At 38.2% G+C, this 25,103-nt stretch overlaps 1 protein-coding gene across 4 annotated transcripts in view; it reads left to right on the forward strand.

Annotated features, from left to right (window-relative positions):
* The window catches only part of SUCO (SUN domain containing ossification factor), a 45,479-nt gene that overhangs the window by 18,109 nt on the left and 2,267 nt on the right, over window positions 1-25,103 (forward strand). For 2 of the 4 annotated variants that reach the window (XM_026089130.1, XM_026089133.1), the window contains 18 exons: window positions 1,875-2,015; window positions 2,186-2,336; window positions 3,380-3,500; window positions 3,722-3,846; window positions 4,276-4,343; window positions 6,691-6,798; window positions 7,870-7,975; window positions 10,451-10,471; window positions 10,709-10,764; window positions 11,794-11,885; window positions 12,476-12,541; window positions 15,810-15,884; window positions 16,392-16,488; window positions 17,427-18,599; window positions 19,345-19,432; window positions 20,945-21,049; window positions 23,287-23,441; window positions 23,828-23,919. In XM_026089130.1, the coding sequence (XP_025944915.1) occupies window positions 1,875-2,015; window positions 2,186-2,336; window positions 3,380-3,500; window positions 3,722-3,846; window positions 4,276-4,343; window positions 6,691-6,798; window positions 7,870-7,975; window positions 10,451-10,471; window positions 10,709-10,764; window positions 11,794-11,885; window positions 12,476-12,541; window positions 15,810-15,884; window positions 16,392-16,488; window positions 17,427-18,599; window positions 19,345-19,432; window positions 20,945-21,049; window positions 23,287-23,441; window positions 23,828-23,919 (2,840 nt within the window). The remainder of the gene's footprint in view (window positions 1-1,874; window positions 2,016-2,185; window positions 2,337-3,379; window positions 3,501-3,721; window positions 3,847-4,275; window positions 4,344-6,690; window positions 6,799-7,869; window positions 7,976-10,450; window positions 10,472-10,708; window positions 10,765-11,793; window positions 11,886-12,475; window positions 12,542-15,809; window positions 15,885-16,391; window positions 16,489-17,426; window positions 18,600-19,344; window positions 19,433-20,944; window positions 21,050-23,286; window positions 23,442-23,827; window positions 23,920-25,103) is intronic. The other 2 variants (XM_026089131.1, XM_026089132.1) reach the window with 2 other exon arrangements.

Consider the following 25,103-nt stretch of genomic DNA (forward strand, 5'->3'; position numbering starts at 1 on the left):
AAAGGTACTAAAATTGGCTCCTGGTGTTTGTTACTGCTGCTTCTGTTGATCATAGCAGTCAGAAAATCAAGATTGCCTTTTAAGTTGCTGGCATGCTGTTATGCTTGTGAGGGAAAGAAAACATTTTCAGTTCTCTATCAGGATATTGGATTAACCTGGATTGTTGCTGATGAATGCTTACAGTGAAATTCAGGAGGCAGAATAAGGGCTTTTATTTAGATCTGGTTTGTAATCTTCTAGAGCAATGTGAAAGTCATACCTGGAGAAGACAGGAAACTAATAAAGGCAAAATTAATATTTGTCCAACTTCCACTGCTCCCGCCTACTCCACCTACTAAAGAACATCTGGGCAGACTATCTTCTTTTCTTAGTGAGTTTCATTCCTGGAGATGAAGTAATTAAAGCAGTGGACAGATTATCTAGCCAGTTCGAGCCCTTTATATAGCCCAGATAATGGTCTGCTGGATTACCCCATTTTTTTTACACCAGCAGAAAAATCTAGTGGAAAGGAAGTCAGGCTGACTCACTTGCATATTGTTATGCCGCTTCTTTCCTGGGATAGGTTTAGCCAAGTTCTGTCCTGTTTGCTGTCTACTGACTTGGGAATGTTAGGAACTTTTGGTGAAAGGGGAATGAATATTCCTGGCAGTCATGTAACTGTGAAGCTGTCTTTAGTTGGTAGTGATGATGAAAAAAGTTATCCATTGCAACACTGGTAAGATGAGGAATCTGGGAGATGAGAAGCCAGCTTTGAGTTCCTTTGCTGAAACTAATAAGCTGACAAGGGGAATATTCTTTTTGCGTTGGTGCAGCTGACTATGCAGTTCCACAAGTACAGCATACTGTATTCCTCTTCTGTTTACAAAATCGCAGAATAGGTGGGGTTGGGAAGGACCTCTGGAGGTCATTTGACCCAACCCTCCTGCTCAAGTGGGATCTGCTAGAACAGGTTGCCCAGGACTGTGCRCAGTCAGGTTTTGAGTATCTCCAAGGATGGAGACTCCACAGCCTCCCAGGGCAATCTGTTCCAGTGTTCAGCCACCCTCACAGTAAAGCGTTTTCTTGTGTTCAGATGGAATTCTCTGTTTCAGTTTGTGCTTATTGCCTCTTATACCATCGCTGGGCACCACTGAGAAGAGTCTGGCTCAGTCTTCTTTACACCTTCCCATCAGATATTTATACACACTGATAAGGTTTCCCCCAAGCCTTCTCTTCTCCAGGCTAAACAGTCCCAGCTCTCTCAGCCTCTCCTCATATGAGAGAAGCTCCAGTCCCTTAATTGTTTTTTGTGGTCCTTTGCTGGACTTGCTCCAGTAGCTCCATGTGTCTCTTGTGCTGGGAAGCCCAGCACTGGACCCAGCACTCCAGGCGTGGCCTCACCAGTGCTGAGAGGAAGGATCACTGCCCTCGACCAGCTGGCAATGTTCTTCCTAATGCGGCTCTGGATACCACTGGTTGCCTTTGCCACAAGGGCACATTGGTGGCTCATGGTCAACTTGTCATTCACCAGAACCCCCATGTCCTTCTCTGCAAAGCTGCTCTCCAGCTGATTGGCCCCCAGCCTGTACCAGTGCACGGAGTTATTCCTCCCCGGGTGCAGGACTTTGCACTTCCCTTTATTGAATTTCATGGGGTTCCTCTCTACCGGTTTCTCCAGCTTGTCAAGGTCCCTTTGAATGGCAGCACAACCATCTGGTGCATCAGCCACTCCTCCTAGTTTTGTATTTTTGTGTTTTTATATTCCATTGTCTTAATTATTTCTGTGGGACTGTTAATTTTTTTTGACTTTCAAATATCTTTAATTTATGTAGCTGATTAGCAGGGTTACTTGTATTATCAGAAGGGTAAAAGGCATATTRTTTCTTTCCCTTCAGTGCAATAGAAAATTCCCGTGCTGATATCCCTGTAGTCAGCTCTAGTGAAGCTGAGCAGTCAGAACCTGACTGTGATATTGGTGGGACACTTGAGGCTGACCCTCAGAGTGAGCCTTCCTCTTTTGTCAGTCCAGCAGAGAGGTGAGTATTGAAGTAGGTTGTAAGACTGAATAATTTAAAGGTAACTGTTCTTTTCTGTCCTCGCCTTGCAATAAAAGCATGTGCTTGCTTATCTTCATTTGTGTGTTTAACATTACGTATGACTGAAAAATGTGATGATTTTGTGGACCCTAATACTTGTAAATTTTCAGCCTTGCAGGTCAACATATAGAGAACATATCATCTTCACATGGCAAGGGAAAGAAGACAAAATCTGAGTTTGAATCAAAAGTCTCAGCAGCTGAAAAGGGGGCAGATGAACAAAAATCTGCTTTGAATGCTTCAGAGAACTTAAAAAGGGAGGTAGGTAGTCACTGCTATTGTCCACTGAGCGCACATAGGAGCATAAGGACCTGTTAGGTGATCACCAGTGWTAAAAATGACAGTGATCTCCATTGCCTTTCTGTTGCCACTGTATAAATTCAGAGTTCTCACACCATGACCACTGTGTGCAGTTCTGGTGCTGTCATCTGAAGAAGGGTTTAATCAAACTGGAAGGGCAGCAGGGTTGATCCATTGATCTGTCATGTACCACACTTGCTTAACTACATGGGTTTTTTGGCTCCTTTTTGAGGATTTTCAGTTATAGAATATATGAAATAACTCTTGTTCTAAGCACAGAGAAAAATGTCAGCCTACAAGGCAGTTATTCTGGACATTACCTGCAAAATTTTGACAAGAAAATAAGAAATCCACTACACTGGAAATGTGTAGCAAAAGCTGATTGCACCTTTCACTGTTCTGGTGACGTGCGAGGACCTGGAAATGTGTGTGTACAAAGCAAAAGTTGAGGCTTGAAATGGCATAGCCTATGATTAACTTAAAAAGGTTGCTGTTTTATTTGGCAAGTCCAAAACACGAGCTGTTTGATCAGTAAAAAGTGAATAAAACATTATTGGAGAATATCTCATTCTGCTGTTAAGCTTTTATGGGGTGTCCAGGAATTCTGGAGGACCTATAGAATTCTGTCATGACCAACATTTATATTAAGATTTCTGCAATAGGAAAACTTTCTTCTCCTTTTGAGAAGGAAAAGCAAAACACTTGAAGGAAAAGCAGATGATTTATAAAACAGAATACTTTGTACTTGAAATGTATTAATTTAGTTACAAAAGTTACGTGTACCTCAATGAAAGTGTCTATAATTCTTGGAGTAAATCAGCACGTGTCTCTCACTTGTGAACTAACTTAGCCTGGCGCTGTTTTCAACGTGGGTTTAATGATGGATGTCCTGTTGACTTAGGTAGAATTTGAGCATGCATATTTTTTAAGAGCATTGAAGTTCATCTTTGTTTTCAGTGTTGGTATTGAGAAACATTCCCAAGTGGTGGTTTTTTCTTTTGCAGAAAGACTATAAAAAACCAGGAGAAATAGACCCTACATCTGTGATAACCCCAAAGGACCCAGGAGACATTCCAACATTTGATGAATGGAAAAAGAAGGTTATGGAAGTAGAGAAAGAAAAGAGTAAGTTCATTCCTTTGGTCTAAATCTGAACCACTTGCCTACTAACTTTGTCTAGAATTTAAATAGTAAAATTATCTGAATTCAGAATGAAGCCCAGTAGTTAATTTCTCTACTGAAACTACGTGTTTGATAGCATTTATTATACAAAAGCACTGAGTAGCAGTTCTGTGGAAGATTGTAGTATGGTGTGTTTATTATAACAAGATTTTCTTGTTTCATAGGTCAGTCAATGCACCCTTCTGCTAACGGTGGACAGCATTCCACAAAAAAGGTCCAGAAAAATAGAAATAACTATGCCTCTGTAGAATGCGGTGCCAAAATTCTGGCAGCTAATCCAGAGGCAAAGGTAAGTGTTCACTATTAGTGTGCACTATTTTAGTATACTCTTGCACAAGAAACAGTACAAAGTATGCTTACTTAGAACACTGGCTTCCGAACTAATCCTTTATTTTTATATTTGGCTTTATTATGATTTTGGATTTATAAATAATTGTATATATATTTAAATATATATATATTTGGAAGGGGAAGTGGAATCTATTCAGTGCAGAAAATAGCAAAGTTGTATTAAATGGCTAGCCATAGCAAACTCTGATTGTCTGAAAGTGGTATATGATATACTGTCTCCTGTATATTCTCATTTAGTCTTACATAGACTAATACCAAATTTTATGATTAATATCAAACTTATTTTTAGAGGGACGGGAGAAAAACCTTTGATACTGCATTATCTGCCATACAATTTAAAATATTCGTCCTGTTCTTGTTTGTTCAGAGCACTTCAGCTATTTTGATGGAAAACATGGACCTTTATATGCTAAATCCATGCAGTACTAAAATCTGGTAGGTTACAGCAGTTTGCTTGCGTGGCGGGAGTTAATCTAGTTTTCCATCCTGACGAGAGTCTATATATCCTGTGGGACTGACTTGACCTTGGTGTGTGTCTGCCTGAAATGTATACGTATGAATTTACCAGAAGACACTTTAATGTGTCGCCCATAGAATTGTTTCAATGATATTGAGATATAAGATTAAGGGGATAACTTTATTCACTTAAGCATTTATATTTTTACATGTTTTTATATAGTTAAACTCTCTCATTTAATTCTGACTGAAGTATGTGAAATGAGGAATAGCCTTATGTGTCCAAGCAGCATGGGGATGTTAGAGCACTTCCTGGATTCAGTAGAATAAATTCTCTTCAGCTGTCCTAGATCACATCAAAATTGAAAGTTGTCTATGGTCTTCAAACCTGAATTACAGGGATGTATTAGACTTCAGGCTTTGAAGCATAGTGAATTTCCGTGGAGCGGTTCTGGATCTCAGGCTGACCACATTAGTGTGCTGCTAGCCTGGAGACAGACTGCTGTAGCTGCTTTTTGTCACTCCTCTGTTCTATCACTTCCGATTAATCTGACCACTATGATAAAATTGTATCATAACTGTCTTGTATTTGATATAAAACCTTGAAGTAAAGTAGAGGAAACTTACCTTGGAATCTGCGTGGCCAGTATAGATCTGATTTAGGGGTTCCTAGTTGCAAGCTAATGGTACTAACTGAAGTTTTCTTTTCTCTGATTCTTGGTTTTGAAATAGCTGAGACTTTATTCTGTCAAAAAACAAAGGCAGACTTCTATTTCAGAAGAATTTTTTTTTAAGTAATGGTAACCTGCACAAGCCAGCTTCTCATCTAACTAAGTGTCTGAATATTTTCACCTTGGGTAGTTTGGTTAGTTGACTCACGTTATAGAGTTTAAACTTTCTGGTTGTTTCTGTTTTATATAATGTACGTTCTAGGCTATGTGGACCACGGGAGGAACTCTGTCAAATCTTCAGGGTCTTTGTTATTGCTGAGCAGGTACATAAAAAGGAACATAGCAACTGTATGTAGGGCTGGAAAGGCAACAAGATGTCCTTCTCATAAATAAATGCTAGAGCAAGTCTGTCATTTCTATTTCTTTTCCCACAACTTGCTGACTTTCCTCTAACACAAAAGCCAAACCTGCCTCTTTAGTGGCCATATCTGGATTTGTATTTGTACATTTGTGCAGCTGGTAAGTAAATCCAGCAGTCAAAATTCTGAAATGGGACGTGGACAGACATACTGCCCACCTTGCTCATTTGAGCTGTTGCATTTAGTTTGCAGCCTATCTCATGTGCATTTACTTCATTGAATTGTGCTTACTTCCTTGAATTTATGGCATATTGTTAAGCAGTAACTGACAGCATGTACTTGGCTGAATTGATAAATGATTGAATTGGAGTAACTTGGCTGCTGCCCAAAAGGCTGTAATAGACAGAGCTTCTAGACTAGCTAGTTAATCCAGAGTTAGGCAGAGTTGTCTCTCAGTTTTTAAGAGTGTACTGTTTGTCCTAGTGACTTCAATGTCAGTATCTTGAGTTGTTATGGAGGCAGAAGCTAGTTCTCCCCCCCACAGCCACCCCTTAGTGGTAACAGTAATGAACAGTGTTGTGTGTTGCAGGGGAAAAGGTGTTGYGGCATTTAGGAACAGGTTAGATAAATTTATATCAGGAATGATGCAAGTAGTTGATCYTGCTGTGAGATACGGGGCTCACTAGACTAGATCATTGCCTGTATGATATCTAATATTGTTTGTTAATGTGTAGCAAGAAGTCCACCCCTCTTTAAATGCATTGTGTAGCCAGTCTGCTCCCTGTTAGCAGGGGGTATATCTACCAGCAGGCATTGTCAGCATCACATTGCATCGTAATTGCATTTTAACTGTACCACTTGAATGGTATTATTTATTATAATCTTGCAGAAGAAAAAGCACTGAGTGTTGAAGTAAAGATTTTAGTTTCTCCCCCAACTGTCAGATAGCTGTAGGGCATGTGACTGGAATTTACCATATGCTAACTGGTCTTTCAGGTGTGGTTTAAATTATGTGCTTGCTACTCTTAGTTTTCAATTCTGTGACATGTCACATTTGAGGGTAGGATGGATGAAGCTCTTGTATCTGTAGGTGCTATCTGGAGTTATTAAGCTAGATACACTGGTAATATTGCTAATGATTTTGAAGGGAAAAACAAGTGATGCCTCCTTATTGTGCAGGGTTTTTGTAGTATGCTTTTATACCTAGTAAAGGATGTAGTAAAACAAAGTAAAGCACTGAGGAATGTAACTGTATATGGTGAAGTACTTTTTTTATGTTTTCTTTTCATCTTCAAGGTTTGTTATTGAGCTCTGTGAACCAATCCAAGTAAAGCAGCTTGACATTGCAAATCATGAATTGTTCTCCTCCACTCCTAAAGACTTTCTGGTGTCCATCAGTGACAGGTATGTTGTCATAACTTATATTTGTTATTATCCTGACCTTCTGAATGAAAATTAAATGGGAACAATTATTAAATGGATGACTTCACAAAACACGAGCTGTGTACGCTTGTAGCTTTGCAAAATCTAGTGCATTGTTAAATGACATGGATTTTCTTTGTACATTATCAGCTGCTAGCAATTTCTTTCCCAGAAAAGGCAATGCTGAAGTCCTGGAGTACATGGTTTGAGTTCTTTTCATACTTAATGTATTTTTTCTTCTTTGTCACTTTAAAAATGAAAAGGAAAAATGTGTTGAAAAGTAGCAGGAAAGATATAGAAATGAAACACTAGCTAGCTGGTAGGTGCCAGACTATAAAATGGACATTCGTTAATAGAATGCCACTGGGGTTGTGGTCTGTCTCCTGCTCATTTGCCATTTTCACATGGCTTAAGCAGTTTTTAACGTTAGACTCTGTCAAAATAAGCACACCAGGAAAATACTTCTGGTCAGCTGGATCACCGGTTGAAGGCTTTGTTTTAGGCAGTGTCTATGCCCAATACATTCTGGAATGAGAAGATAATTCTGGCATGTGAAAGAGGAGACATTCACACAGTGCATCAAAAAACTCACTCTTTCTTCAGTACTCAAAGCTCGTGGATTCAGACTTCCAYACTTGGTCCACTGACTAATTCTAGCGCGCGCGCTCTCTCTCTCTCTCTGTTGTCCTTGCTTAAAGTATTGACAGTTTCATATTCTGAAGTGTTTGTCTGAGGCGTCTTTTTTTCAGTTTCAAAAAATTTACAGTTGGCGAGCTGGCCAAATTTCAGTAACCAAATAAAATGTAGAGTTTCAAAGACTTCAAACTGAACTACGTATGTGCAGGGGTGCTGTTGAAGCTTTGTCTGCATTGGGGCTAGCCTTATCAGGCGCTGCTTTTTTACTGTTAAAAAAGACATTGCAACTATCATGCCACTAGAAATATGGTTGAAGTAATTCTTCAGAGAAGTGTTTTGGAAAGCTTCAGCAGATGTCCGTAAGCAGTGGGGTCCGAGTCTTGAATTTTGTTAGCTGACTCTGTTGTGTGTTTCCAGGTATCCAACAAACAAATGGATTAAACTAGGTACTTTCCATGCCAGAGATGAGAGAAATGTCCAAAGCTTTCCTCTAGATGAACAGATGTATGCAAAATATGTTAAGGTAATCTTCCACAGCAAAAGCATCCATGCTTCTTGGGAAAGGAGGTGTTTGCTGGGCAGTACCTATATAACAAAGCATCCAGAGAATTGTGTATCAGAGCATGCTTTACCATTAGTTGCACTGGTTTTTTTGATGGCTTTAATGTGATTGACCATGTACTAAACTGCTCTCCCACAGTCAAATTTATTAACTTCCTCTAACGGTAACTGACAGGATGTTGGAAAGCGTGTGTTTACCCTGTGTCCAAGTACTTAGTTACTATCTGAATTAAGAAAAATCTAGACAATGACRATGTCAAATACAATAAGCTGCATTTGAATTAATCATATATTCAGGGACAGTTGGTTAAAACTATTAACCTATTTTGTCTCTTGGCTATACCTGCCTATATACATACATGTGTGTGAATGAATTTTTATACAAGTAGAAATAAAATCTGATGACTCTATTTATTTTGATGCATAAGTTTCATGAATGTGSCTGTTCAGATTTATTTAAATGCACAGTGCATGACTGTTCAAATCACTAGTAATCTATTTGAACTGTTACTCCCTGGAGCACAGATTACAGTATGCATGTTTCTTGGTACTTCTGTGCTGTATTCTGCTGTATAGTTTTTATCTGAAAGGGTAAGCATTTGAATTCTAGTTCTCATCAATAGACTCAAAGTGCAGTTCTTCAAACAGAACTGCTACTCATGAAAATTATTTAGGCTTACTGCTACTGGAGCTAAACATCTCAAACTATAACTTCAGAGGTTTTCTCTTTCCATTCTTTCAAGACAGATTTTGGGAAAAAGCATGAATTTCAATGTGTATGTTAATTTAAGGGGGGGGGGAAGTGCACCTGACTTTGTACACAAAATTGGAGGTAAAATTGCCTTCCACATACTGCTCTACTTCCGAAAGCAACATCTTTATTATATGGGGAGAGCCATAACACCTTTTCTGATGTAGTCAGTTATTTGTTTAAACAAGCATCAGAGCAGCATACAACTCAATCTCAAATTTGAGATCAATATCCAGTAAAGTATTTTGATTTAGTTGCTTTCTGTATTTCTGGGGCAGTTAGAACTGAAATAGAAAGCAACTGTGCTTCAGTGTGGCAGCCACTGAAGTTAGGTTTGCCTGACTGGAAGAATTGCTGTCTTCTACCTGCTGTGATCTCTTCCCCTTTGAAATAGCTTGCAGCAAACTAGCTTTACTCAAAAGAGTCAAAGAGAATAAAACTCCATAAATAATGTGGTACTTGGACGGGTTAAAAGCTTTTGTGAGAATATTGGAAAATACTAGAGCTTTAAATTCAAATAAAATGCAGACTTTTTAAGCCCTCTTCAGTGATATGTTATCTTGCAGCTGTGGTGCTTGTAAAAATTTGGTTTCTACTACTAAATTAAGGTTTGCACTTTCTTCAAGAGATGGCTGTGAATAATAATTATCTGTTTAACTTCTATACCCAGAAATACTGCATGAGTCTGCAAGTCAAAGATAAATATTTTATGTATTTACTTTCAATTCTGCTTTCTGGCTGAATTAATGCTTCAAGGTAGCTAGAATCTTGACTGTCACTGAAGTTTCAGAAGTATGCTAGATACTTCAGCACTTAATTCCTTCAAGGACGTGATGTTCTGCCTTTACAGCATGGTAAAATCTTCGAAGGATTGTTATCATAGCGCTTTGGCTTTATAGCATGAAAAGTAAGCAAGCTCTGCTTGTGCCTAGTCTATAGAAGAACAGTCCAAAATAATTTCCCCAAAAGTCTGAGTTTGAAGTGGCTTAATTAAATTTGTATTGAAAACATACATTTTTTTTGTATGGGTACTTTATGGAAATTATCTTAATCTCACTTGCAGATTAGTACAGTCCTTCACTGTGAGTGTCCACGTAGTTTAATAAATGCATTTTACACTTGCATATTTAATTTAGATTAAATAAACGAGTAGACAAGTTCTCACTAGAAATATACTGGTGAATGGAACTTCCAAATGTATTGTAAGATGCTCTGTACAACTTCTTCCAGAAGTGTTTCTGTAACCTGGAGCRTGTTTAATTGAACTTGAAGCAGTAGTGGTATGCAGAATGCATGCTATGAAGTTTTGGGGTTTTTTTCCTCCTGAGTCACTTTAGCCATTGATCTTTTGGGGGGGTGAGGAGGGAACTACACTTGGTGAATTTAACATGCTTCAATACTCTGTCTGGCATCAGGCTGCCTAGAAAGATTGAATAACTTGACAGAGTTCATTAATAAGACATTTATGTTGCATGTTACCTCCTATCTGCAAGGTATGAAGACTAAATGAAATCTCGGTTACCTAAGACAGATGAAGTAGTATTGCAACTTTATCCTCCATAACTTGTCATCTTAGGCATTTATAGTACTGAGTTAAAAACAACGAAACTCTGTAGTTGCCTGTGGCATGTGTTCAGCCTTTGTACTGACATCTTTTTTTTTTTCTTTTCCTTTCTCTCGCTTCAGATGTTCATCAAGTACATAAAGGTTAGAAACCTCTTCTCTTGGAATGCTGAATGCTTAGGGCTTGGGGTGTTCTCTGCTGCGGCTCAGCACGTTAATGCATGGCAAGAATAAAGCTTTCAGGGATCTCTTTTGTTTGGGCATTCTATAAATCCCTTAAGCAAACATAACTTGCGAATTTAAGATGGGATGCACATGTTAAATGGACTCTTAAGTCTGTGGGTCTTTGATCTTTTATTTTAAGTACCTTTTATTCTTTAGGTGGAGTTGATATCACATTTTGGATCGGAACATTTTTGTCCTTTAAGTCTTATAAGGTAATAACTTAAGTGTTTTCCTTTGTATTTCTACCTCCTTGCAGTGAGGATTAGTGTATTCTAATAATTACTGGGAAATAAATTCTAATTTTTGGTATCTGTTAGTTGGAAATACTATGAACTGAAGTAGTTGCATAAATTACCTGTTGCACAACATGCTTCACGTGTTTAAAAAAGCTTTGAGTCTTGATTTGATTTTTCCAATATTTAAGGAATAGTTTGTATTTGTTGGGGAGGGAGGAGGGGAAGAGTGGGAGGAGCGGGAGTGGAGTTGCAGGAACACAGACAGCCTCACAGGAGAATTAACTAACATCTCAAGGCTGACCAAGTAAAAGAAGGAACATGTGATGCACTAAATAGAGCTGGCGTTGTGAGTGCTCTTGGCAAACCACTGTGTTGCATGACACCCCAGGTACATATTGTCAGTAATATTTGGAGTGTCTAAATTGGAACAACAACATTCACAGAATGATTGGCCCCTCTACTGTTCCTAAAATCCAATTTAAATTCTGCTATCAAAGCTCTGGCAGGATTTGAACACAGGTAGTCTAGCATTGTAAGTCAAACCATATTTTCAGCTGGCCAGACTGCTTGGTTTAAATGATTCGATTCCAACAGAGCAGGTCAATGAGAAAACAGTATGCATGGTCAGGTAGTCAGGAGGATTTTCTTAAACTTTTTGTCTAAAGTGAAGCTGTGGAGAAACTGTAAGAGCTCACAGGGAGCTTGAGAAATGGAGATCCAGACATGAGCTCAGGTTAAAAAGGGAGAATGTCTATTTGGAAGTATTAGAATTAAAAACAGGGTCTGATTTTGGAGCAGCACTTGACAATGTGCAACAGACTGGATAGAAGTTTGAGAAAAGGATCCATTAGCATATGTACATAAAATATGAGCTGCTTGGTCTAGGTTAASAGAAGGCAAATATTATCCATCTAATTTTCTGTTGCTCATCTGTTAGTTATGTCAAGTAATTAAATGGCTGATAGACTAGTGTTCAGTTTTTGATTTTAAAAACTTTGTTCGTAGGGTATTTGGTACTAGCATGGTGGAAGAGTATGAAGAAATAGCTGATTCTCAATATCAATCAGAACGGCAAGAACTCTTTGATGAAGATTATGGTAAGCAAATAATTTGGTTTTTAACCATTCAGACATGCTTTATGCAAGTCTGACTGGTTCTTTCCTGCATGTGCTAAATGGTTTGAATGCTGAGTTTACTTTTAGCCTTGTTGACAGTATTTCAGGGCTTATCCATGCATTCTTTTAAGTTTTAAAATAATGTTATCTGTGTTATAACTATTTGGAGGGTTACTTTAAAATGCTAGTATTAAGTCTCAATTTCAGTTGGCTGGCTAGGCAAAAAAATCTTCATGTACTTATGGTAACAAAGGTTAGCTAAAATAATCCAAGTAGCTCATGCCTTTTGTAGTGGAGGGGAGAAAAATCCTGTATTAAGTGTTGTGAGCAGTTTACTGCATCTGTGTCTTGAATCTGGGGGAAACAGAAACTTGAACCTGAATCTCTTCTGATTTCTCATTGTCTAGAGCTTGATAGTTCAGCTTGTCTTCTCTGACCTTTAACTCTATTTCTGTAGTCTTATTTTTACACTGTCAAACTGACATAGCTGAATAACATGTTAAATTGGGATCTATTTTCATTGTTCATGATGCATATAATTTTGATAGTCATAAGTGTTTTTCTTTAAACAGATTATCTATTGGATTACAATACAGGGGAAGAAAAATCTTCAAAAAATCTCCTTGGTTCTGCTACAAGTGAGTATGATTTATTAGGAATCTTGATGCTGTGCTAAAATAAAATGAGCCACTTGAAAGTGGAATGTCATCTTGTCATGTAGCAGTTATAACTTTCAGTTTTTCTGCTGAAATAGTTTATTGTGATTTCTATTTAATTGCATAGGAATAAATACTAACAACTTGAAGTTAGAGTATCATTCTTAAAATAACTCTTCTAAAAGTAGAACTTTCCAGGTCTAAGGAACTCGCTTTATTTTTGGAAACTTTGATTTTTGTACTTAATACTATAGAATCCCAAGCACTTAAGATGACTCATTTTTACATAGGGCTGTAAGTAACCAGTAGTAATGTAGTGCAGCAGAACCCTAATTATTCAGAACTTGGAAATCCATGTGTTTCTTCTTAATTAAGCTACCTTATTTCTGGGAGGTAATATAAAGATTTACTTCCTACAGCTTAAAGGGAAGGGATGAAGAAGCACTTTGCTTCTGAGAAGGCTTTTTGTAAATATTGTAGCTTCCCTATTCATCCTAAGAGCTATATTATTTTTGAGAGCTAATGGTTCTTCAGACTGTCTCTTGTCACTTTTCCCATTGGAAAACCGCCAGGTGTGGATTTTATTTGCCTAAGGATGCTTGAGGAGAATATTTAGTTTTAATGGTATTAACTTCTGAATTATTTAGAATAGTATCTGCCACACAACTTATTCTAAAGAATTCCTCCCTGTTACCACTCTTCCTTCTGTCCCAGTTAGTGAAACTCGCTGTACGTTTGCACTGAGAAATTATGATTTAGTTCAGACTAAAGATTACGAGTTAAGTGCTCAGGCTTTCCTTTCATCCCATAATTTATCAAAGCTGCAGGGTTTTTTGCTACTGGTTCCTAGTGCATGGTTGTCACTTAAGCACAAAAAGGTTATGGCTAGGGATATTGCACAACTTAATACAGTTTTTGAAGGTGCGGTAGGCAGTGGCAAAAGGCAGTTTGTTTCTAAATGTTAGCCTTCCGCAGATGAGAGAAAGCACTGCATCAGCTTTTGTCTGTGGCTTTCAAAATTTCTATCTTCAAGTTGTTGTCAAGTGTATTCACATGTTCTGTCCACAGATGCAATATGGCAAGCTTGTTCACTGTCTGAAAAATGCAGTGGCTTTTCTTTGGAGCATAAGGTTTGCTACAGACTACTGAAAATGGGATGAAAAGACTTGACACCTGGTATTATCAGTGCTTTAGAAGCACAGCTGAGCACTGAAGCATTGCAGTAATGACTTAATTCTGCTTAGTGGATCTTGTTATTGGACATTTCTTGTTAGTGGATCTTTCTTCTCTAGCAAAGTAATCTATGGGTTTTTTGAATGCTGAGTTTGTGTTTTAATATGTGCTTGAACAAATGAGACAAAGATTTCCATTTTGAGCCTTCTGCCTTAGTGACTGATATGCAGTGAGGGAGACAGATCTCTGAAGAAGGGATAGTGTACCTCTCAGACATTTTTGTTCCCTAAGAAATATTTGGTAGTCTGCTGTTATGGTGACCTGTGTTTCCCTCTGCCAATTCTTATAGACTGGCAAGCTTCTTTACCAACTCCTAATCCCCCCCCTCTCTTCCTGCTTGTCCATCAATGATAGCAAACCAATTAATACTTGAAGTTTAACATCCTCTGGTTATTATTACTGCTCAAAGGGATGGTAAGTCAAAGAATAAAAGCCTGCATAAACAACACAATTGAGGAATGTAGTTTTGGAAGCATTCTGGAGGAAAGACAGCACTAAATTTCTTAACTGAGCTTTCTAGAGTCCAAGAATTTTGTCAATACTACTAAAACTTGTCTTTCTGTAACTTTATGAACTTATCCACCTGAYGTATGGTAAGTGTGTGTGTTGACAGGTGACAGAGGAATGGGCAAAGTAGAGTCACTTATGCATATTTACAGTAAGGTGCTCTTTCCCTGTTCCTCATCTTATTTCTGAATAAGCTCAATGTTGATGTTTGATTGTTTTCAGTATCATCCAGGCCAGAGTGAACTGTATCTATTTTTTTATATATATATATATATATATATGCGCATATATATATAGCAGGTTGTCTCTGCCTTTACTTCTGAAAATTTTAAAGGAAAATAATTGTTCTACTTCATGGGTCCTTAAAAAGTCTAATCCAGATATGTGGATATTCGTTATGGTTTTCTTGCATTTGCCTTGATTGATCTAGGTTGCGTTCATGGAACTGATTGTAAAGTCTAGATTTTCTAAGTGTGTTAAGAGTTGAAGAATTGTAATGTAGCAACATCGGAGTAGAAAGTAAGGTTCAGGATTAAGGAGGTATGAAACAATGGCAATGAGCCAATTCAGCTTAATTTTATTGAATCTTTATACCCGTGTGYCTCTCCTGCTGCGCACATCCTGTGTTCGGGGCAGAATTCAGTCTCGTTTAGCAAATTCCTCACTTGTTTCTTGGGTACTATTATGACAAATGATCCAACGCATCTTTGTCAGAGTTCCTCAAGTTCAAGCTGGAAGTTTGTCTTGGGACCCTCCCTTGGTTGTTCACTTTGATTCCTAGACAGTTCAGCGCCTAAATGTTCTTCTATTTTTTAATTGTTCCTTGGTTTCTGTAGTCTAATGATTAATGAGTACTTCCCACCAATTCTTTTCTTGGTGTTAGAAAGTTTAGGTGGATGATACAGGCTTGTCCTAGTGTTGATACACTGTGGAAATTGTTGCAAACTTTTTCTGTGAGGGAGTTTTGTATGGGAAGAGCAGGCATTGCCTTTGTATAGTGATTGCCAAAGCTATTGTAGGCAAACTGCATCTACAGTACAGTCTAAGGCAGTGTTTTAGAGATGGGCACTGAAGTGTGCATATGCAGCTATTTGGAGTTGCTGAGGAAACTTTGGTTAGTTGCTACAGCCAGCTTTAGTGCTTTAGTACAGTAGCTTTAGTACTGCTGCAAAGAGGGATATTATGTATTGAGTTTTTGCTTTCAACATTTGCATTTGAAACAGGATGTGTAGACTTTATTTTAGATATCTGGAAGCCAACTAAAAAAGACTTCAACAGATTGTGACTGGTAAAGATTAGGGGTTTTCAAATACAGGTTTCTAGGCTATTGATGAGCAGAAAATCTGTAATCCTTTAAAAGAGACAGATGCATTCAGTGTAATAGAATGACTGGATTTTTTAATGTCCTGATTCATTTAAAGGAAGTGTTGCATAATAGCGATTTGCCTGGTGGTGCTAATTTCTGAGATCTCTGAATATGTCCTCTTTGATTTGTTGTTTTCTATTTCAGATGCTATTCTAAATATGGTGCATATTGCTGCTAATATTCTTGGAGCCAAAACTGAAGAGACTTCTGAAGCTGAAGGTATTTTTTTTTTTAAATGGAAAGCTTTCTAGAAAGTCTTATTTCTTTTTGTTACTCTGTTTGCTTGCTTTAATTTTCCGTGAAGAGTTGGATAAGTTTAAATGTTTTTCCTTCACTCTCTTTTATGGCATAAATGTTTGACGATTAGTGCCATAGGATTCTTACCCTATTGCCTGCAAAACATGAAGTGAAGATGTTGAATTCACTGAGAAGGGAATGGGTGTAAAAATATATTTCTTCAGCTATATTCTGATGATGTCTTTACTCTGTGTCTAAAACATCTTATACATAAACCATCCCTAGCACTTCTATTCAGATAACGAACTTTAATGAGACCTGCAGTTGTTACTTTGGTAGTAGAGTTAATCATCTTAACAAAAAGAAAAAAAAGGGTGAGGGCAAGGGGGGAACAACACAAATGYGAAAGGAAACTTGAATTTTAGCTAAGTGTTTGGTCAGTGCTTCCAGAATTCTTATGTCCAAATTTTTCCATTTTATATTCTACAGCAGGGAACAAAAGTATGTCTGAAAATGTCACTGTCAACCCTGCAACTTCAACCTCTGCACCAAGACTGCCTGAACCAACTCCTGTTCCTTCACCAGAGTAAGTGATTGGTGTGTTTTTGAATGTAATCCTAGCAGAGACTAACTATACCAGTCTGGAATTTTTGGTAGTAGAATGTTTTTTATAGTTCTTCTCATTATGGTATGTTTTAACATTTAAATAGCAAAATGCAACTCTAACATTCTCAATTGCTTGTATTTTGTTTAGAAGTTGTAGTAGGAGTGTTTTGCTCTTGCTTGCTATTTCAGATTGGGGTGGAGACTGAGTTACTGTTCTTCCAGATCTTGCAGGTTGTCTCCTCCAAGGAAAACTAACTAGAAATATAAGCTGTATTGCTGAAATTTCATTTAAATTACATAGCAAAAAAATACAAGCTAAACCAGAATTTTTGTCAAAGTTTTACTTGATGAAAACATGTATGCAAAGATACAGAGTTAGGTGGAAGAGAGTTGTATCTGGACAACCTTTGCTTTTTTTCAGTTGATTACAATTTTTTAAGAATTGATTTGGCTGTTTAGAGCCAAATCTGTAGTTATTAGGTGTCAAGATTTGACTTGTGCTCTATCTAGTGTTTTTATGGTTTATTAGTTCTGATTGTTGAAAGATTGAGGAAAGTCAGTTGGAAAATTGTAGTTCTTGTGTTTGGATTTGAAGATTAAACTGGAAGAATAAGATGCTTCTTGTGTAAGAGCTTAGTGATATTTAACTGGCAACTTTTTTTTTCTGGGGGGTGGAGGAAGGAAGAATATCTGATTCAGGAGGCTTGATATTTCAGAAGCCATGGCTGGAGTAACTGGATGGCAAATCAGGATTGAAATACACTGGCAAAAATAACACAGAATTTCTGATATGTGTGAACTGGCATTTGGTCACTGGTATAAGCTTTGCTAATTGTCTAAAATATCCCTTTGCAGACTTCCAGAGCAGGTACGTAAAACTGTCAAAGTAACATCCTGTCTTTAATTCTTTCTCTATAGACTTGTTACTACAGATATTCCACAAATAGATAAAGAGCAATTAACTGTCGATTTGACCAAAGAAAGTCCTATTGTTCAGCTAGTGCAAGAGTATGAAGAAGATGCAAGCCAGTCAACAGTGACTTTGCTGCCCAGTGATGATCAAGATGAAGAAGCATCAGCATGGTTTGAACTTGAGACGCAAATATATTGCTATGACGTGGCAACAATATGTTGTATTTCTACCTTTTCAGAGTATCTGTATAAATGGTGTTCAGTTATAATAGCCCTCCATCGGCAACATAGTAAAACTGAAGGTAAGCAAGAGCAAGATGACTCTGTTGCTGTTCATCAGCCACAGGCTGTTTTGACCGAGTCTATACGTACTTCAGTAGATGAGCCTCTGCCTGAGGAATTGGACAGCAAAGTTACTGAGAGACCATCTGGATCTACTGTTGCAAGTGACTTTAGCAGTGTGGTCTATGAGGAGATGAATAATGAGACCACAGATGCTATTGAACTGGAACCAAGCCATCCTCAAACTGTCTCTCAGTCTCTCCTCTTAGAAGTTACTTCTGAAGTTAAGCCATTGCCAACAACAGAAATATCATTGGAACCTGTAAAAGAAGCAGGAGGCCAGGTAGTGTCAAGTGTGACTCCTCAGGTGGATGTAGCTGAGATTAGCGCAGAAACAGAAAAAGCTGTGAGCTCTATCATTGCAGAAAAAAACCCTTTAGTTTCTGAGACCAATGTTGTCAGTGAAGTAAAGGAGATGAGCACAAGAGAGACTGTTGCTATTCCAATGATTTCAAAGCCTACAGAGACTGTTCTGCAGCCTGAATATACAATGGACATGTTAGGCAGTGATTCTGGGGAAGGAAAAGAAAGCACTCCAGAAGTGCAGAAGCCTGTCTTGTCTACTGTTGAGTCTCCTGTATCTGCTGATATAAAGGAGGATGATCAGGCAACTGAAGATGCTTTCATGGCGATTCCAGTTTCTGGGGGACAACAGAGAACAGCTACAGACTTCTATGCTGAACTGCAGAATTCAACAGATCTAAGTTATGCTAATGGAAATCTTGTGCATGGGTCTAATCAAAAGGAGTCTGTCTTTATGCGACTTAATAATCGCATTAAAGCCCTGGAAGTAAATATGTCTCTCAGCAGCCGTTATTTAGAAGAACTTAGTCAGCGGTAAGTCTGAGGAAGACTAGGAAAAGTCTACCATATGTAAATGTGATATAGCCAACTACTCAAAGAAATGTATGCATATGAAAAGTGATACAGTTAAAGCTGAATGTAACTTTAGTTACAGCATAGAGCTTTATGGAAAACAGAAGTATGTATTCCTGAGAACCTGCCAGAGGCCAAGATGCCTGCAGGTGACAAAAGTTTCCTTCCTGTGTTTCCAGCTACCATCARATTTATTTTTGTGTTGAGGAACATTGCTGTGGGTTTGTTTTGTGTGTGGTGGGGTGTTTGGTTCGGGGTGTGTGTGTATGTATGTTTATTAATGTTTGCCCATTATGCTCACTAACCACAGGAGAACTGAGAAATGTACCAGTTTCAGAACTAGTTCCAAGGAAAGGCTCTTAGTTATATTAACTTTTGAATTGTCTTTCTTGACAGTCAAATAGTTTGCAGTGAATTCTCTCCATAGTGAAYTCCAGTATATTAGAGCACAGCTCTTAAAAATAGACTTTCTTTGACCTTGGGGTGGAGGGGGGGGTAAGGGGAACACACACAAAAACTGGACATGGACTTGTCCCTGCCTTGCGTATGAAACTTGAAAGGAATACCACTTGAAGTTTAAATAAAGCTGCTTTGGGCAGAGAGAAGCTTTCTCCTTACATAGTAGTATTTTCTGGTGACAAGTCTAGCACTGAGGAGTTTTATGATGAATCTAGCATTTCTGACCTTTACATGCTTCTTGTTTTAGGTATCGAAAGCAAATGGAAGAAATGCAGAAGGCTTTCAATAAAACTATAATAAAACTTCAGAACACCTCAAGAATAGCAGAAGAGCAGGTATGGCTTGTTTGACTAAAGTGTTTTGCTGCTCAGGAAGGATTACTTTAAGATGGATTGCTTTTAAGAAAGATTAGAAGGATGTGCAAAAATTCCTTTTCAATTAGTTTTTATTAGCTGCATGTCTGCCATTTTAAAGCAACTCCATTCCATGTTTCCCAGCTTGTCTGCAAAATTTTGTTATGGAGAAACTTGTTCCCAGTCAGTTTTAGAGACATCCGGCTATGTCTCCTGAGTTTATATTTGGAGAAGAATTCAGCCATCAGCTGGTAATGGCTAAAACTAAGTGTCTTTGTCAATGGAAAAACTTTCTAAGTCATTTCTAACCCTTCTCTCATGACTGTTACTGCACTCAGAACCATTTTTTAACTTCATTCATTTTGCAACTCTGATTTAAAGTACAACTAGATGAGCACCTGACTGGTATAACTGAAGAGACCTAATATCTAGCAAGGGAGAGCGGTACAGTAATGGCTTATGCCAGATTTGCAATTTGAAGTGTAGTTCATGTAATCAAAGTTTTTTGTTTCATTTTTTAAAATACAACTTAAGGAGGTGGGAGCTGTAGGAGAGTGGTGCCGTTTCCCCTGGCACTGCTCTCCTAGCAGGACCTTGCTTCTCAGAGCACCTGCCAAATAGCTGCAGTGTTGAATAATCACTGAAACCATTGTGCATGGCACTCTGGAAGTTTCTGAAGTACAGTCCCAGGCATGTCATTTATTTCCTCAAAGTGAAGAAAATGGGAACTTCCCTGAGATCACATGCATTCTATTGTCTGCTTATTTTGAACGCCACTAAATAGTGGTCAGTCTGAGATGATCCTCTTAGTTAACCTCCCAGATAGTCCCTTTATTCTTATCAATTTTTCATATGATGTTATGGATCTGGGGCCAGGTCCTAGAATATTCATTGCCCATTGCATGAGTTATGGTTTCCCATCTGCTAGTGTTGATGTAACTGTACTGGCCCTCTCTAGGAGACTATTGCTGTGGAAGGCTCATTCCTAGCTGGTCTGGGCTCCTGTCAATAAGCAGTTGGCCCCTGACCCCAGAGCAGAAGCTGTGCTTCAGCCTTTAGATTTTAACTCTGCCAGACCATCTGCACAAGTACTTTGTAACATGACTGTGCTCAAAACTTCCTGATAATAGTTGCATAGAGTTGGCTACTTATTCTGCCTCTAGAAAAGATAGTAGAAGTTACTGTAATGAAARACACTTGGCATAATATTACAAAAAGATTGTTCAATGAAGTAGAACTGTTMAGGTTTTTAGTAGTGTAGTTTGATCTTTATGCACAATGCTGATTAAACAGTTTCAAATGCTGTTGTATAAAAATTGTGTTGAAGACTATGCTGAATTAAGATACTGCTTGGGCATCTAATTGAACTGTAAATAGGTCATGTGGCTACATCATATCTGACTGTGTCAGACCATGCTAACTTGGTACRTGTAGGAGTAGATGATAGTGGAATCCTGACAACTAAACAGCATGGTTATGACTGTTTTAATACAGGATCAGCGGCAAACAGACGCAATCCAGCTGTTACAAGCTCAGCTGACCAACATGACGCAGCTAGTTTCCAATCTGTCAACAACTGTGGCGGAATTAAAACGTGAGGTAATTATAACTTTGCAATATGGCATGAGAAGCACAAGCAGAGGAAACAAATGCATAAATATATCTTAATTCAAAGAGGCCAGGAGTTTTAAAATGAAACTTAACATTTGGGAAGATGTCAGTAATGTTGCTTTCAGCCTATTTTGGTAGCTGGCCAAGGGAGGGAGAAAAAGCGAAGTGACTTGAGTTGTCTTGTTCTCAGCAAGATTGCTAATAACTTCTACAGCCTTGCTAGCCCAATTATTGTAGTCTTTTGTAGTGATAAAAGATCATAACTTAATGACGATAATGTAATATTTCAGCCTTTCCTTTCTGCATTGAAGTTGATGGTATTGTACTGTGAAATGATTCTTAATTAAATGCAAGCAAGAAGRAATTAAAGACTAACCACTGACTTTAAAATGGCAATAATGGAATTTGTTATACATATAGTGTTTAAATGTGAGGGGAAAATGGTAAATTTCTTGCTTCAAGAATTCTTCTGGCACTTAATGTGTTATATCCAGTTGTCTTGAGTGGTTTTATCTGTTACACACCTTAGGTAGAATAGGATTGCTGCACAATGTCTAACACATTGTCCATTCAGACTCTTGCTGTAGGAAGTTTAGTGTGTGAGACTGTACTTAACTCTGTAACTGGGCTGTCATAATAGATGAGTGGTGGATTACGTTCTTGCCATGACTGAGTGACGGACTGATGCTGCTAAGACACCCTTCTCTTTTCCTTCTAGTTATTTTGATCTTTAAAGGAGTCTTGGTGACAATATTAGGAACACATTCTCCAATATTCGCATTCTCCCTCCTCGATTTCAAGTAGTACAGAATCACAGAATGGTTGAGGTTGAAAGGGACCTCTGGAGATCATCTAGTCCAACCCCCCTGCTCAAGCAGGGTCACCTAGAGCGTGTTGTCCAGGATTGTGTCCAGACTGCTTTTGAATATCTCGAAGGAAGGAGACTCACAACCTCCCAGGGCAACCTGTTCCAGTGCTCAGTCACCCTCACAGTAAAGACGTTTTTCCTCATGTTTAGATGGAACGTTCTGTGTTTCAGTTTGTGCCCGTTGCCTCTTGTGCTATCACTGGGCACCACTGAAAAGAGTCTGGCCTCATCCTCTCTACACCCTCCTTTCAGATACTTATACACATTGATAAGATCCCCCCCCTTAGTCTTCTCCAGGCTGAACAGTACCAGCTCTCTCAGCCTCATACCCTAAACATGACTCTTTTGTGCATAATGCTAAAGACAYCTCTTAAGCTTTTTTCTAACACCTTGTGGGACTCCCTCATTGATGCCTGGCTGGCTAAGTTCTTGTTGTAATGATTGTTGTGGTTTTAACTAGGATTTGACAGTAGTGATACATCAGGGCATGTTAGATGAATATCTCTGATACGGATACATTGCTTTCCCTGAACTCAGCTGTGGTCATCTGATTCTATTAATCTATTCTTTTAATCCATCTATTCTATTAATCTGCCCATTACAAAAGGGGAAGTAGTGTTCCTTGGGTATGTGCATTGTGGTGGGTTTTTTGTTTTGTTTTTGGTCTCTGCATATGGCTTCTAAGACCTCTTAGTGTATCTAAAATAGATTTTTTTTTTAAGAAACTGGTTGTGAAATTCATTTTTGAAACAATTTGCAAATACTCTTGGATTTCAGCATGAGTAGAATTCTAGTAAACTTCATGTGTTAGTCTTCTGAAATGAACATTCTTCTAGGAGAAAGTCCTTCTGCTAGGATGTGGAATGGGCGGGTGGTCAGAAAATGAAACTCATTGAATCAAGTGAAGATACAGTGCTTTATGGAATAATCACATTAATATCAACTGATGAAAAGCATTATATAAAGTGAGTTGGTATTACATCCATGTCAACTGTAAAGCAGAGAAGTTACTTTCTTGGTATGTTTTCTTATGAAAAGTGTATTAATTCTGGATAAGCTTGTATGCTCTTCACAATATGAGGCACCTCCTATAAATTATGGTAGTAATTCAGTCAGTGAAATCTTATCCTGTGTTACTTGCTAGTGGTTTTCCAGCTTTAGTCCTTGAATGCTATATAACCAATGTATTAAATTAAACCTCTGAAAAAAGAGTTCAAACATCAGTGTTAGTGAGATTCAAGGAAGTTGGCTTGAAAACATCTCAGTTACATTCTTCTAAAAATTTAACTTTAAAACAGGAGTAATACTCTCATTAAATTATTCTTTATTCTTTAACAACTGTATGAAATTCTTTCAGGTTTCTGATAGACAAACCTACCTTGTGATTTCTCTGGTTCTCTGTGTCATCTTGGGCTTGGTGCTGTGTGTGCAACGCTGCAGAAGCACGCCTCAATTCTGTGAAGATTACCTCTCGAAAATTCCCAAAAGTAATCATTATCCTAGCCCCAAAAGGTAATGTATTTGTATTTGAAACTTGATTGTTCTTGCAGCTTTTATTGATGGTTCCTAAATCCACTGGGACTGCTATACCTGCTTTAGTTCTAAGGGTTGTCTTTCTGCAAGCTCAAACACTGGGACTGATGGCCAAAACCAATTACTATGTAGTAATGCTCACCTTTCACAAAGTAATGATAGCATTTGGGGAGTACTAAATGTAACATGCCTTGATAGCTTTTTGCAGGGATTATGTTGTCTGTTTTCCAGGCTTTCTTGGGCACCTTGGTGAATGACTGATTCTGTTAGCTCTTCTTCTGCTTCTTAATGCTTCTCAATGGAAAAATGTATATGACAAAGTCCTAAGAAAAATGTGTTAAAGTTTTGTGGGTTTTGTTCCATAGATGTTGTTCTTCCTATGATGATATGAGTTTGAAAAGAAGAACTTCTCTTCCACTGGTCAGATCACAGTCCTTTCAGCTATCTGGTAAAGAAGGTATCATTCCCTACATCTAGTCTCTAGTGTTACTGTTAGCTCTATACAAGGTTTTATTGTGGGTGTATGAGAATWGGATCACAGGCTAATGTCAAAGAACCCTGCAGTGTTACCTCACTACTTTACTTTTGCTTGCATTCAGTAAGCCAAGGTGGTCTAAGGCCAAGTTACCGGACACTCACAGAACTGCAGGAGCTTGGTCTCTAGTAAACACAACCTATAAATGCAGTAGTTAAAACATGGCAATTTTCTAGCTATATTGTGCTAAAACTTTGTTAAATCCAATATTAATGCCCATAGAGTATAAAATACAGCATTCTTGGGGTTAATAGCAGTGCATGTAGGCATTCAGGTTTACAAAGTCATAAAGTTTGCAAAAAGTGACCTTTTTTGGATGTCAGGTTTGGGAAGTCAGTGTTCTACTTCTCAGAAGTCCTGATCATCTGTATTAAAGCTCGGCAGATATTTAGGGTTTATTAAGTTTATTAGCTGTAGCAAGGAAACTTAGGAATTTTTTAGGTTTGGTTTGGGCATGGGGAGTGATCTAATCTTTTGAATATTCATATTATACTCAGGACAACTGAATTTTGATTTCTTAGGCCTTCACCATACAAAAACTAATTCTAGTAACTACAAGTATGCAGTTAACGCTGGATTTCTAGATGCAGCAAACTTGCTTCACAGGTTTTTTTACTGTGAATAAAACCACATGAAAAATCATGATTTGAACTGCAAAAGTGTTGCAGCAGAGACTAGCGAAAACTTAGGTTATTTTTTGCAAAACATGCCTTTCCAGAATTCTCTGCTGCTTAGGCTGAGAAGAATGATTTACAAAGCACTGATGGGGGAAAGCCAGATCAGTCTTGTGTCAGTCTGAAAGCCTCAGTGTCCTTGATTGGTACACGTGCTTCTAATCTGTCCTGTTGTGGACAGGGTGCGTGTTAAGCACCACTATATTGGTAATATTTTTTTTTAAGAAAAGGTTACCTTTTGCAGAACACTTTCTTTCCGCAGAGGATGTTCTCTGCACCTATCTAYGGCCTAATCTATCAAGAGATCAGTTGTTTTCAAGTATGTCATTGACAGCTGCCATGACAGCACTGGGAGGTTCCTCAGAGTGTTGAGTTCATTTTCAGTGTGCATATGTTGTATCCCATGCATTTATAACAGGATCACAAATGTGT

Source organism: Apteryx rowi, unplaced genomic scaffold (genome assembly GCF_003343035.1).
Source record: "Apteryx rowi isolate R43461 unplaced genomic scaffold, aptRow1 scaffold_80, whole genome shotgun sequence".
Taxonomy (NCBI): Eukaryota; Metazoa; Chordata; class Aves; order Apterygiformes; family Apterygidae; genus Apteryx; species Apteryx rowi.